General features: G+C 39.5%; 1 protein-coding gene across 1 annotated transcript in view; it reads right to left on the reverse strand.

Moving 5' to 3' along the window:
- The window catches only part of gpr39 (G protein-coupled receptor 39), a 52,456-nt gene extending 37,865 nt beyond the window's left edge, over positions 1-14,591 (reverse strand). The window contains exon 1 of the mRNA XM_019270984.2: positions 13,160-14,591. Coding sequence (XP_019126529.2) covers positions 13,160-13,946 — 787 coding nt within the window. The 5' untranslated portion in view covers positions 13,947-14,591. The remainder of the gene's footprint in view (positions 1-13,159) is intronic.
- Between the last annotated feature and the right edge of the window lie 1,487 nt (positions 14,592-16,078).

A 16,078-nucleotide genomic window follows, 5' to 3' on the forward strand; every position in this document is an offset into this window, starting at 1 on the left:
CCCCCCCCCATAGGAAAGCATGGTCATGGCCCGCGATGGAATTGTCACAAAAAATTGGCCCGGGTCCAAAATTATTTGCCGACCCCTGTGCTACGGAATGCTCGCGCCGTGGCGAGGATAGACGCTTCTGAGATGCTCAGCGGCGCGCCCTGTGTGAGTGCTCGCATTGACTAGACTGGCGCTATTTTATTTTTTCCTCCACTAATTGAAAGCCAAACGTGATTGTCTCGCGTACGTCCAGGATTCTCCCGTGACCCCGCGATAAACTGTGTATAAAGAAAACAACAACAACAAACAGCTGACTTTGCTTCTCCGACGTGGAGGAGATTATAAAAAGCATCTGTTGTGTCATAAATTATTGTGTGTTGTTCCACTTCAACAATTAGTCTCTCATCGTTCATGTTGAGACCCTTTGATCGATCTTTGATCACTTGGTGCCACCGGTCACGACGTAACGTTGATGTGAAGTTGTAAAAAGCTATATGAACTGAGTATTGTGTTTTATTTTTAAAGGGGGCATAAGTTTATTACGTTGATTCTGTGTCGGATTTCCTGTCTGGTGCGAAGTGCTCTGTTGAAATTTACGAGGTTTAGCAGCCGCTCGTGTCAAAAATAGAAATGCTACGGAATGCTCGCACCGTGGCGCGGAGAGCCGCTTCTGAGATGCTGCTGAGTGCCCTGTGTGAGTGCTCTCCATGACTAGACTGGCAGCTATCTGGTCCGGTGACCGCGGCGCAGCCGTAACGCCTTCGGTGTGAGTGGGCCTTCACCCTCAGCAACATCCAACATGACAAAGGTCTCTCATTAGGGAGGAAGGACATTTTCCAACTTCTGTAGCTACTGTGATAGATTCCTGAAGAGAGGTGGCAGTGTTTGGAGCTAGTCTGGAAGTTAAGCCTCGTAAACTTGTATATGTCGTGTATCTTGTGTATGAGGGATGCATTAAGGACTGTCCATTGTTCAGATGACCCATTATTTCAAACCCTCAATAGTCCAAAAAAATGTCCCAAGGGACTGAAAGCTCCCTCGTCTGGCAGCCCAGTTTTCCAAAAATATGTTTATTTTGTTTATCAGTGGTTAATATTCAATAGCGACACGGTATTCTTATACCAACAGGCATAAATCTTAAATCCCTGACACATTTAATCTACTACCCATCTAATATTACTTAAAGGTTTTAGTTTAGTTGTAACAACTTAACTTAAAACGTCATATCTGCTCTTAAAAATTAAGAAAAAAGATTTTTTATGACGTCTGAATATCAGAATTAATTGTTTAACTTAAGTCCATGTCATCTATATTAACAATGATTCAAATATGTAACGTAAACAGGCTCACTCATGAACCCACAGAGAATTTTCAACCTCAATTCCAACAGTAGCAGGCAGCTGTTTTCATAGAAAATGATATTTAACTTGATTTAACATGATCTTTGGCTGAACTCACTTTTGTGCCACGTTTGCTGGGAACAACATTTCTGTGACCCTAAATGCAGCTATAAGAAATATTATTTGAAATTTGAATTAAATGTACAATGAAAGATAATCTGTTGTATTTTGCCACCAATAAATAGCCTAACATTGTTTATAGGTTTATATTTCTCTAAAATAATTTTCTAAATATTAAATATTAAAGCTCAACTCATTGTGAAGGTCCTCATATTAAGAATAGATTAATTGACTACAAGTAATGTGGAAAGGATTGCTCATAATGACAGATTTATTCAGAATACCTGATATCAGCTCCTCTGAGCATTTTAGCATCTTTCAGAATCAGAAAAGGGTTTATTGGGTAGCACCATTTTCACACTGGACTTTTAACCTGGCAGGGCATGAAAAGCCACTGATCTCCACCTGGTCAGCACCAAACAGTAGACCAATGAAGTTAGCAACTATCTGGTGAACATGGTGCAGCATTAAGCGGCCAAAGTAGCATTTTCATCAGGAGTTGATGGAGACCAAAACAGAGCGAAATGGACAGCGAACATTGATTATTGTGTCAGTAACTATTCCTTTACAAGGTGATATGTCAATTTTGCGTTAACAACTTGTCCCACTGGCCCAAAGTGGCACCAAAAATCCATTAATACAGTTTTGCTCATCCAGTCTGCAACAGAAATGTTTCCTCCTTCCTTGTTACAAAAATTACCATAAGTGTCAATTTTCATTTCAAAACACCAACACCAAGTTTTTAAAATGTCAAATTCTTCATGCTGAGCCAAACTGTTGGAAACTATGTGACAAATAGGAGGAAAGTATCAGAATAAGATTTGAAACTGATCACCTCAAATCATCCAAACATCACTCAACCGCGGGAGTCAGCGCCACATGTTGCCATGCTATATCATCTCACTGTGTGAGGTACTGTACACTGTGGTGTTGTAAAACAGACAAGTAAACACACCCACGCAGGGTAACGTCTGATTTCCCCTCAGAGCACTGACACAACATGAAGCTATACAGTCATATGCAGGCGGCTTGGTGAGTGCAGGCTGTCACTCAGAGGAAGGCTTGCCTTTAGCTATGCTGGCTGCCAAGAGGCCAGAGGGCTCTGGAGCTTATTACTAAATTATGTAGCTGTCACTCAGTGCAGAGTAGATGGGAGACGAGGGACAGTCGGGGAGGAGGAATGGTGAGGTGCATTCATCAACCTGCCCAAAGAGGCTTAACAAATCCTCCCTGAGGTTTATTTTATATGTGATTGTAAAATGGTTTGAAAGAGGCCACCGAGGCCGACAGGGAGTCACGATCTGTAATCAAACACAATAAATAAGCTCTATCGATTCGCAGGAGAGAGGTTCATGGGTGGCAATTGGGCTGTCGCTGCAGTTCATGAGCTATGGCCCTGTTCTGGCAGGCCAGTGGAAAGTGCCTGATGGGAACAGGTAAGACAAAGCAAGGCCAAGAAAGTTATGAATCCTCTTAAAAGAATAATCCACCCTGAGATTCTCTGAGACCAAGAGTTAGTTTAATAGTTATTGTCATTTCTATGATTGTTGTTGTATTCACCACCGCCTGCTCTTCTAGTTTAGTTTCCCTAGTTTGTTAGACATCTTTAAAAGAACTTGTGACATTGGTGTCCCTGCTTTTTAAACTGATGTTTGTCCCTGAATGACTGCAAAGCGATAAGCTATATTTGCACTTGGCTAGCATTACAAGGGAGCATTGTAATTCAGGAATTTCCCCTTTAGTTTATCTTTCGTAATGCATTCTCAAAGTCTGAGTTTCACTCAAATTAACTGACCAAATCTAAATATCGCCTTTGGATGAGAATAAATTATCATGTGTTCCTTAGTATCTCAGAAAGAAAGTGGAACTTTTGGCAGTCATGAGACAGATATTTCCATCAGAAGCAGACCTAAAAGGAGAATGAATAATACTGCAATTATGAGGTCGAAAACAACTACCAATTGCTAATGTTGCTTTAATCTCTGGTTGTGTAAAAACATAGTTGTTTACTACTCGAAAATATGCGACGCTGGCCGCCGCCTACTGCTCCTTCCGCCTTCCGTCTAATCCAAATATCGGGAAAGATGGACCTCAGGAGGGTCGAATGATGCCTGGGTGTTCTAATAAGCCATCTGTAACAGCACTTACCTGTCAATCAAGTGGTCACACTGTTAATTATGCACAACTACGAGCCTTAATATCATTTGAAGAGTTGTCATGGACAGGGAAAACCGTTGCCTGAACCAGGCTGTAAACATGTTTCTGCTGTGAAGTTGGGCATCTTAATACTTGTTCTTATGCTCTCAAGTGGCCAAAAAAACAATTAATGGAGTCTTTAAAAAGGTCCCAGAAACTGATGACTACAGCATTTTTTAAATTTTATTTCTTTAAAAAAATGCAACAAACAAGTGAGGGAGTAACTACAGTATGTGTGACACAGGGTACACCGACAGACCACTGCTCATTGTAGCATGGGTTAGCGATGTAGAGCTGGTAGTCAGATCTAACCAGCCATGAGAAACTGCCGTTAGACTCCATATTTCTCCTCTGGAGTCTGACGGAGCTTCGATAGTTGCTAGAAAAGCCTGCTTCTGTCAATCTCTTCCGAGTGGGAAATCTGCGTTTTATGTTTTCATTATAAACTGCATTATAAAGGTTGACAGGCATGGCAACAGTAAGAAAGAGCCAAAGAAAACAGTTTATTGTGTGTACTTTTATGTGTTGCTCTCTGAAGAGACCATGGAGACCATCCACGTATTCTTTTATCTAAATGCACTTTTTTGGTTCATGCAGGATAAAATAACTGTGGTCTGGCAATATATTCTAGCCTGAAGGTAAATGTCACATGCATGAAAGCTTCAGGTAATAAACTGGTATAAATGTGACTTTTATTTCATGTAGCATTTTTCAGCCCTCTAGAAATGTTTTTCTTTGATACTCTGCAGTGATAACACAGGTGAAGACACAGGATTATCACTGCGTACGCCTTGAATAAAAATCATAGAGGAATAGCAATGGCACTCCCTGCTCTTTTATTACACTGAAGTTTCCATGCGCCCTTTCTTTTCACATATATTCAGCCTCGCTGAGTGCTCCCATCACAAATGAGCAGCGTAAAAAGTCAAAGATCACAGGCCAAAGTCTGAAGGTAGCAAAACAGAATTAATATTCATCTCCTAAATGCTATGATGAAAAAAAAATCTAAAGCAATTAACCTTGAGTCCTGGACGTGATGTGTAGGCAACTTAACAAGGATGTTCTCTGCTTTTAATTACTATCTCAAGTCACAGAGCCCAGCCAGGATTAAAAGTTATTTCAAGGTAAAGTGGCGTGCTGACAGGAACGTGGCCACTTGAGAGATAATTGACAACAGGAATGACGATGTTTTTCGAGTGTGCATCATTGTGGAGTTCAATGCAACGTGCAGCAGGTCATCTTTTCTGTCTGCTGACAGCAATAACAATTCGGTTCATATTTAAATTCAAACTTGGATAATTCTTGCAGCAGAGAAAGCCAGCAGTCAATAAGAAGAAGAGGAGTGAATACTGTTGATGCCAGCGGACTCTGTCATGACCCTGCTGGTAATATTCAGTCAAATTTAATATTCCATTATGAAGACGACGAAGTCTGGCTGCCTTGCTGTTGCTGCTTGAGTTGTTGTTTATCAGAATGGAGCTGCTATGAATTTTGAAGTAGTTATGATAGACATGATGATGAGGTGTGAGGTGATTACAATATGGCCTAGTTAACAAGCAAGAAGTATACTCTGTCTGTTCTCACACTACGTAACTTTGTGTAATCACACATGAGAAGTATGTAACTCTTTATAGTACTACATCACACATCACCAATTTCACCTATTTCCAAGATTTTGGGGAAACTGGATCATATTTTACAGAGAAAATGTTTTCTGGTTTTCCCTCCGATGTCCTCCGACTGCTGCGCCTCAACTCCGAGAGTTTTAGTTTCCTGATGGACAGTAAAATAAACTGCTGTGAACTATAGCTGCTGCTAGTCAATGTTAGCTCTTTGTTAGCCGGGTTAGCTGTTTGTCAGCTCAGAGCACTGGGGGAGTGTTAGTGTAATAACACTGTGTAAAAAAGTGTCAGTGTTTTAATTTGTTATATGAATTAATATTACTATAGACCTCCTTCACAGCAGCCATTCTGACATGAAATAGTAGGTAAACACGTGTTTCCAATAATACTAATTAAGGTTGCGGTTGCGTTCAACGTGGTGCATGTTGGCTCACTGGAAAGTCTCTGCTACAATAAATGGAATGGAACCTTAATCAGTATCATTGCAAACACATTTTAACCCTATTACATGTCAAAATGAAAAAAAGTATATTGCATTAATCTGTATAAACAGATATCTGCATATGAATGAAAGATCTCTAGGAAAGGCATCTTCTGGTTTCTGCTTGTGGTGAAAGTAGCATTGACCAATCACGTTTCAGGGCTTGGGTTGCATGCAGGTTAAAGTTTTAGAGCAAAAGAGGCAGAACATATTGGCCCGAAATACAATCTCAGAAGAGAAATGCATAGTTTTCACTAGACAAGAAGGGGATGAGCAACTGTAATCTAAAACTAAAATATTACTTTTATTGTCTTCATCAATATTTATACACACATGTAGAGATGGAGTGTGTTGTGTACTGTGATCACACACATTTCCTCCTGAGATACAAACAAACTTTGCATAAACGATGGAGGGTTGACATTTCATGTTGCCTGATTAGAAATCAGTCATGGCTGTCGGGTTTTAGTCTCGGACTTCTTACTTTTCCAAAAACCAGTGGAATCACACGAGCAGTTTCTAATAAAGGATTACCTGCAGAAAACTAATATCAAAAACAAACAAAACTCAGACAAAAACAAAAAATAAGCCCATGTTTGTTGATAATTGTTCTGACAGTATTATGGAACAGCAATCAAGCACAATATAAAATAAACATCAGCCGAAGCTTTAATACATATTAATATTGTTTATATGATGGTAGTGGTCATTTTCACTTTCCTCTGTGCCCTTAACAGTATTATTATTTTTGACTTTGTTCTGACGCTGCAACATCATTACAGCACTTCTGAATATGTGATTTGGAAATGCAGTGTAGGTGTAGTTTTTCTTATAATTTATGCAAGATCCATCTAATGCACATTACAGAGCATGTGACAGGAGAAGGAAAATCTTCAGACAGAATCACATAATATCCTTTTGTCTCTCTCCGCCGATGATCCATGTCTTGGATCTGCCAATTTTTAGATTAGCCAGGAAGAGGAAGAGACAGGGCTGCCAACATCTCGGCAGCCAAAGCCAGCACAATCTGAGCTTCAGAACAGCTCTACAGAAACCTATGGGTGACGTCACGCATACGTCATCCATTCTTTATACTGTCAGTAACTCACTCCACTATACAGGTGTTCTAAATTTGTTTTGTGAATGGTCGTTACTTAAATTGTAACGATGTTTGCAGATTTAGTGTAGTGTAGAGCTCTACATTGAACAGTTACCAGGAACAGGCTTTTTTTTTTAAGATATAAAGAAGTCTGTGGACCAAGTCCAATGAGCTTTTGTTTCTCATATTTTATTTTAGTAGGCTGTACGCATCTTCAGCTCTTCACAACTAGCATCTATCTTACATTTGATAGTCTGAGGCCACATAAATAAAGAAAGTGGGAGGTTTTGTGGGAAGTGCACCTTTACAATAAAAAATATTAAATGTTAACACAGAGCAGCTTAGGTTTAAGGCCAGTTTTGAACACTGCTTACAGCTGCTTGACAGTCTAGAAAGTTTCAAGTATTCTGCTTGAGAATCTGTTTCTTGCAGCCTTTGAAGCCAAACAAAAAAAAAACCTTTTGCAAAATTCTCCATGATGTTTTGCTCAGCTTTACTTTCAGCCCGTGGTTGTGTTACTGTGGGAATCTATCCATTTAGTCCAACCACCTGCATAAACATCTTCATCAATTCAAAAGCTTCATTACAGCAGTGTCAGCTTTCTGTTCGGGGACTAGCTTGTTTGTTCTTTCTCATAGCTGTGATTATTGACTTGCCAGATGAAAACAGCTCACATTTGAATTAATCACTGTAAAAATTTCATTTGGCAAATGTTGTGCTTCCGCTAAATTTCTGGCAGCGAATTTACATTCCCACCACATTCACTGGAGATTATTCCAAAATAAAATGAAACCAGCCTTTTAAGAGTGCAAACCGCCGTCAGCAAACTTCTGCATGTCACCAACATGTTAAAGAGTACTGCAGTGATTTAAAGTTGCACAAAGTTGGAGGACTTTATAAAGGTCAAAACTGACACAGCAGAGGCTATGATTATATTTATAGTTTTAGAGCTTTGTCATAGACAACAGCTTCCGCTGTGAAGACTGATTAGAAAAGTTATAACTTATAAAAGTTATAATTAGCTGTAAGATGCCAAACCCCTCCATATAGTTAGCTATAGATGCAAACAAAGGTCAGCATGTACTGTCTGCCACTAGTTCTTAGCCACTCTTAATTATCATTATTATCATCTTCCTACTCTTTTCCATAAATACCATTGACAGCCTCTTTCTTCTTTCTTCCTTCCTCCTGCTGATCAACACATCACTGTCACCATGGCCATCCTCCTCATCATTTCCGTTATGACCATCACAGTCATCATCGTCGTTGTCATGTTATTCATCAGTTAACACCACTCAATGTGAATAAGTACGTGTAAAATTATATCCATACAGCAGGACAGAAACAATTATGTTCTATCAGGCAATTAGGCTGTGCAGCATTGTGACTAATGGATAAAACCCCATTTTATACATTAGTTGTAATGCAGCTGACCCTTCCTTCCCCATCTATCTGAGGTCATCGGAGCATAGAAACTCAATTTGATTCACACACTGTCCAATACTAAACACATAATTGGACTGATAAGGATGTACGACTGGTAATTGAATCAGAGCTGAACTGAAGTGCCACAGTCCAGTACTGAAGGAAATGGTGGATGAGCTGTATGGAAACTAGGACTTACTCATTGATTATTTTGTATATGAAGAGGAAAAAATCTTTTGTTAAGTTAGAGAAGTTGATGTGTCAGTATCGTATTAAATGAATGGCAAAGGAGTAAATAAATTATTATTACTTTTTAAGGGTTAGGGTTTTTATTTTTTTTAAGTCAGCATCAGTCCTAATCATACATATCAAATATTAATGATTTTTTAAATTTATTTTTAACTTTTAAATTGCCAATTTTTTGTCATTATGCACTTCCAAAAAAACACACAAAAAAACTTATTTTCAATATACTTCATGCAAACTGGATTATTTATAGTTTGATTATTGCATCTATGTGAAAGACTAGTGGCATATGTATGTAGTGCAAAGCTAGTGGCACTACATATGCTTTTTTTTTATATATATATATTTCATTAAAAAAAAGAAGAAAGTGAGCGAGCAAGAGGACGCCAGACAAGAGTTAATCTGGGACTGACCTTTGGTAGTTGGCGAGAGCTTGTTGAAATAAAAGACGCTGGGCATCTTGCCGTTGAGCTTGTAAGTAATATTATTGTAACTAGCTGCTATGTCTTGTGTTGTTGCACTTGCTTGATGTTTGGCTGCTTGATGACTTGCTAGTTTTTGATTATAAGTAATAAAATCATAAAAAAAACACACATGTACAACTGTCCATATTTACAACTGGGGGGCATTAAAAAGTGTTGCTTTAAGGTTTTGCCATTTCACTCTAAAAGTTGTGTGTGTCCAGAGATTATTGTCTGTTGTTTGTAATGTATCTGTGATTGAGCTGTAAAAGTAGACGAGTCACAATGCTGAGATTCACATCTATGTAGTATTGTTGTGGTGTTTACTCAATGTCACACTTATCCTTCATGACATCATGGGTGACTGTACCCAAACAAATAGTGGTCCTAGTGCGTCAGTAAACACACAGGATGTGTGGTGAAGTATCGCAACATGGAAATGTTGTACAAGAGACTAAATAAAACTTGTTTCAGTGAAAACACACTCTGATTGGAGTCTACTGTTCAGTTAAAATATCTGATATGTTGATCACAGTTATCTGCTCAGGGAAGCCAGTACTTTTGTGCCAACACAGGCAAATTTGACTGCAGCTGTCACTATATATGGTTACAATCCACTCCAGATCCTTTTGGCTTGCACCTTCCTGTGCAGAAAACCTCTGTGCACCATGCTTACGGCACAAAAATGGTGGCTAGTCATCAGCCGCAGGTAACAGCTGGGAAGGAGATGACAGGCATCAGAAAGTTGCAGGTAGAAGAACTTTTTCTCTGCATGCTCTTTCTTTAAAAAGTTTCCCATCTGCAGTCAAACACAAATGTCCTTCAAACTGGTGGTCCAATTTATTCCACTGTGCTGAAGAAAAAAAGAAACTGTAACTTAAAGTTACAATTTGAACTTTAAACTTTGAATTACATTATCAACAAAAATCTGTTTCTCTTTAAAACATGAACTCCTGGCAGTTCACTGAAGCTTTTTGGATTTCTTATTTCTTTTATATACGTTTCATTGAAAGAAAACAAAAAGTGCTAAATTAAAGATGATCTGATTTTGTTCCCCTCTGTTTTGGAAACTTTGGAACAGCAGGACAAGCCAACTAAAGTTTAGCAACTGCTTATTTACACCTGAGGCTCTTTAGCATTTAACACTGGTGCTTGTCTGTGTGTCAAATAACCAGAACAATGAACTGAAAGCAGCATTACATAGAAATTGGTATTTTTTTTTAGAGCCCACAGTTTCAGAGTGCAATACCACTGTTGTAAATATACAGACAGTTGTGCTTTAGTTGTAGGATTTTATTACTTATGATCAAAAACTAGTGACTCGACATCTAGCAGCCAAACATCAACCAAGTCCAACAATACAAGGCAAAGCAGCCAGCTAACAAACATCAACCAAGTCCAACAATACAAGGCAAAGCAGCCAGCTAATATAGTTGTCCCTCGCTATAACGCGGTTCACTTTTCGCGGACTCACTGTTTCGCAGATTTTTTTAGTGTAATTTTGCATGCTTTTTTTTACAGCGTACTGTACAGTATGAACGCGCATTGTGTTCTGCGTCCTGATTACCTAAGGGAGTACTGTACAAAATGCGTGTAAAAAGGTGTATAAAAGTGTGTGTTTAGGGGTTTTACGGCCATAAAACATGTATAATAATTGTAAAACTTACTCTGCGGATTTCGTTTATTGCAGGTTATTTTTAGAACGTATCCCCCGTGATAAACGAGGGACCACTGTATTACGTACCAGTTCAACAGCAAGAAGCCCAGTTTAGCATCTGTCTTTCATCCTTATATTTCACAAAACTCTCACTAACAACTAAAAGTCAGTCCCAGTTTTACTTTTGTCTTGCAGCTTCTTGCTCGATCACTTTCTCATTATCTTGTATTAGCTTCTTCTGTCAATGTTCCCTTCGGTCTTTTCCCCTTTGTCATTATGTCCACAGAGGCTGCTGAGCCCAGTTACATTCCCCGCTTGCCCAGCTCCGGTTCTGACACGACACTTCCACGCCCCGGCAGCATTCCCGTGCACCCCAGGCTTGAAAACCCCCTTCCCTTCCCTGAGCTTATGTTACAAACTGAGCTAACATTAGCTAAACAGAATGTACAATTTGCAGCAGTTTACTTTACTGTCCATTACTAAACTCTGTAAATCATGGACAGTTGAGTTTGCTGGAGCTGCAGCTGGAGGACATTAGAGGGAAAACCAGAAAACATTTTCCGTTTCACTAAAATCAGTGAAATAGCTGGTGGTACCGTATGTACGTACGTACGACTTTGCACAGGTTATCATACCCAGAGAACAAAGTTACATAGTGCAGAAACAGATGTACTTAAAATCTGTTATTTTATAGTAGAATAATTGGGCACCAAAATGGGTGACAGTCACTACTGCTTAACACTTTTCTCATTACACAGTCATTTAATTCTTTAACATCAGGAAACAGGAATGTATTAATATGCATCCTTTTCCTGTTTTGACTAATAGACATTTGTACATTAAACAGTGAGTTTGTTTAACAGCCTCCTCCTCCTGTGTCTCAGTTCCTGTGCGTCCTGCTTCTTGACAGTTTGCTGTTTATTCATGTGGTCACTCTGTTGTATGACTAAGGGACTTTGGGAGTTTGTCTGCTGTCAGTATTGGTATGTCTCCTATCTCTTCACATTTCAGCCTGTCTCTAGTGTGACATATCAGCATCTGTTACCATCTCTGGGTACCTTCCTTTTCATGTCCAGTGCTACCTGATATCCATAGGCCTCAAGATGTCCACTCTATTGTTCACACTCTGTTTATTCTTCAAATACTGTTATTAAATTCTTATCCGACTTGGCCAACTATTGGCCGTTTTGGCATCCATATATCTGAGTCCTTCTGTGAAGTCTTTTGTGAGGTTTCTCTCTCTTTTTTGTCTTTTTATGGCAGTATTTTTTATTCTATTTGAACCAATGTTTCGTAGGAGTTGGACATGGAGTCCTTTGACATTGTAAATAGTGGCTACCTTAACCAACTTGTGTCAGGAGGGCTGAACTTTTACACCAAAGCTTGGAACTGGTAATTAGCCTAATAAGGTTGAATTGCTTTGGCTTAGGGAACGTTAATGTTAGCCATCATAATTTGCATGAAATATTAGTTAGCTAGTAAGTTAGCTAGTGTACTTGTTATTCCAAAGTCCAACATTCATGACGTTAAGGCTCTGGGACTACCCGTTTAACATTACCAACGTTTCCATCTCCCAGATGATTACTACATTTAGTTTAGCTCTTCCCCTAAAGTCCCAACTGAACATTTAATTATCCTCTTCCTTTGTGCTAAAATAAAGTTTTTTAGTCTCTGGCTCGGCTTATGCATAAGATTCAATCACGTGAACAATGTTAACAACCAACAGGTGTTCTCTCTCTAGCACCATCAGGAAACAGTCGCCTGGCTACACAACGAAATGCACACACAAGGACTGCTGTGGTCCAAGCTGCTTTTGTTTCTGCTCCGGTGTTCAACAGTTTGTCTTACTATAAATTTCCACCAAGTGCAGGATTGGAAATTATCTCAAAATGTATCTTTGTTGTAGTCTTGTAAATAGTGACCCTGCATGATCGCCATTATCTGCAAAATGTATGACTTTTGACTCATTGTCTTTAGATGTGAGGATTTCAGACTTTAGTATTTCCGAGTTTTCTAGTGTATGGTAGACATTGGTTGTATTGGTTGTGAAATCAGTTTATAACATCACACAAACTTAAACAAGCAATAATTTCTGTAGGTTCTTTATCTGTACTGTTTGTTTCTGTTCAAGAGCATGCCCCAAACAAAACCAGTGTATCAGTGTGTAAAATGAATGGTCAGAACTTTGGGAGTGAGTTTGGACTATTCCAGAGTCAAGATGATGTCTTAACTCCTGTTGTAAACAAATGAACAAACTGTAAGACATGTCCAAACATCCCGGGAAGTTGTGGTAATGTTACAACATCACACGGACACGCACACCACTATACATTGAGGGCCTAAAATAACACCTGGTAGTATTTATGTGACCACTTTCCAGAGATTTCCTCTCTGTTGAGGACATGTAGATCCCAAAGGTATAAAAACACAGTCAAACAGACTCACACACAGAGAGAGCTCTAAAATAATTTCACAGTTGGTGAAACAAGGTGGTTTTTTTTTAGATATTAAGCCAACGACCTACCAAGAAAAATGATGGTCTGCTTCCTGGCCATCTTGACCTTTGAACTTTCGTGCTTGGCTGCTCTCTGAGTTCCATCGATGCCACCATCCATGGATCCCATAGATTTCCGAAGGACAAGGATCATTGCCCGGCACATGAAGGCCACGCAGATAAACACAGTCATGTAGATGATGAAAGCCACAAAGAGGCTGCTCCTGTACATCATCCAGTGCTCCCTAAGATTTGTACAGAAAGTCAGATTCTGGACAGGCGTATCCCTTAGTGAGGGAATGTGTCCTTGTGTTCCAGTGGCAATCAGCAAAGGCAGGGCCACGATCACAGACACCAGCCAGGCGAAGGTGATGAGGGCAGAGGTGCGTTTTCCACCCAGGGCTTTGAAACGAAACGGGTGGCAGATAGCCACGTAGCGCTCAAAGCTAAGCGTAGCTACGTTGAGGATGGTGGCATAGCTGCAGGCCTCGAACAGGAAGTTGTATATCTTACACGAAACGTTGCCTGATGTCGACATGAATGGGAACCAGATGGCGCTGTAGAGCTCCACAGGCATGCCGATGAGGAGCACCAGCAAGTCCGAGCATGCTAGGCTAACCATGTGGTCGGTCACGTTCTTCTGCAAGTAGCCATTACGCTTCAATACTTGTGTTACTCTGATAGTGACTGAATTACCCACAATACCTGTTACCAGGATGAGGCTGTAAAGGATTGTCAGGAAGATTTTGACGGGGTTGCTGGGTTCAAGTTCCCTCCAATCGTTCTCTTCTGCTATCTCTTCTATTTCCTCATTCATGGTTGCAGAGTAGAGAGCTCAGATTTTTTTTCTAGGTATTGATTTTTTTCCTTTTAGCTTATCAGCTCTGCTGGGCGCCGTCCCTGTGATTAGAGCCAAGATCCAGAGGTGAGCAGTTTTCCAAGATAACAACTTATACTGAGGACTTTTCTTTGTCTGAACTTAATTTCTGATTCTTCAAAGAGATTCCAGTTGGTGGGAAAACTCCAAATCACAAGAGGTGTATCATTTCAGGACACACCAAAGTAGAAAATATAACGACTCTTTAGCACCTTTTACTATGTTCTAAATACTCAGTGTCTCAGCCCCAAAGCCAAGTGTGTGGCCCCAAACCTTGTCCATTTCTTCCCATTCCTGATGATCATCCAGGATCCCCAAGAGTCCTTGTAGGTCTTAGTCCATAGTCGTGTGGTTTCACCTCGGTCTGAGCAAAGTGTTTCTAGCCAACGCTTTGAGTCAGCCAACATAAAAATTTCCTCCTCCCACTTACGTGGGCAGGGCGGTTAAACATTAAACAGGGAGCATGAGTCCTGTATTTTCATTTCTTATCATCGGTACTAATGTGCCTTCGAAATAGTTTTAGTCCAAGTTATAGTTGAGATTAGAAATGTAGTTAAATACACAGGGATGCTAGGCAAAGGCTGCAAAATGGGAACTGATAAAAAAGAAAAGAAAAAATATGCCTCAGTTTAGATTAATAATGTGGTAGTTTTGTTTGGAGATCATAGTTGAAATTTAAGTACAGAACCTGAAAAGTGAGATTTACTTACTGAATATGGCTGAGAATCAAGAAGAAAGAGAATATATTTTTTAGAAAGACAGAGAAGTCAACAGTGGATAAGGTAGTTTTTGCAGGGAAGTTGAAAAGTTCAAACAGGAACCAGGCTGAAATAATCCAGGCATGCGTAGATGAAGAGAGCATATTTTCCTCTGATCTCATATCATCAGTCCTCCCAGAGATAGTGTTAACATTAAAAGGAATGTAACTCTTACAAAAACAGAAGCATGACTGGGTGATAACATCTGAGCAGTAGATAAAATTATACTCTTAGAGCTCTTACACTCCAAGAAAACTGGTTCTTGAATTCTCTGAATAAGATTTTAAGAACCCCTTAAAATCTTTTTCCAGAGACATGCAGGTCAATAAGATAACTGGCTGGTTAACTGACTCTAATTTGTCCTAAGATGTGAATGTGAGTGTGGATAGTTGTTTGTCTTTATGTGCCCTGTGATGAACTGGCAACGTGCACAGATTGTACCCCATCTCTCGCCCAATGCCAGCTGAGATTGGCCCTGGCCCCCCACGATCCTGATAGATGGATGGATTATAATTTGCACCTTGAATGAACCTGTAAGATCAAAGATAATGAATGATTTTTAGATAATTTTGTCCTTTTAAACAGAGAATATTCGCTGAATTTATCCTTAAATCACCCGTTTTGTCATTCACCAAGCATGTAGCTTCTTCTGTTTAAACAGGCGAAGCTGAAATGACGTCTTCGGGTTAAACCTGATTAGATAAAAGCTAAGAGTGCCCTCTCACTGTGATTGAGTATTGTCAGATACCGTCAATTAAACTAGCGTGCTCTGCATGGCATCACACCGTCAGCCAGATGTTAACTGTCAAAAGTGAGGAAAGTAAAATTAAGGTTGATTGCTCAGTATGATGCCGAAGCCCCTTAATTTTATGTCTCAGATCTCGTTTGAATTATACGTTAAACATCTGTGTATAATTGCATACAGCTTGACAATACAGTTATTATACCTCAATAATAAGGTGCTCATGTATAAGAGATCGCATTAAGTTTGTGACTTTGAGATAAACATATTGTGCTGCACACTAGAAATCATTGACAGCTGTTAGGTGGTAAAGGAAATGAGCAAACATAAAATGGTTGACAAACGAGAAGGGCTTAACTTACGCCTAATTATTAACATTATGAAACCAGTCATGCATTAGAGTGATAAGGATGATTTTTAGCCTAAGTAAAGCTGGTTGTTGTTTTTTACAGTATAAAAAAATGAAGGAAATCAAAGAAGAATCTGCACTTGACAGATTAAAAGCATTTTCTATACTAACAAACCTTGAATGTCTGGTGCTTTATGTAACAGCAGGTTTACTCAACATTTAG

This window comes from Larimichthys crocea, chromosome I, assembly GCF_000972845.2.
Source record: "Larimichthys crocea isolate SSNF chromosome I, L_crocea_2.0, whole genome shotgun sequence".
NCBI classification, from domain to species: domain Eukaryota; kingdom Metazoa; phylum Chordata; class Actinopteri; family Sciaenidae; genus Larimichthys; species Larimichthys crocea.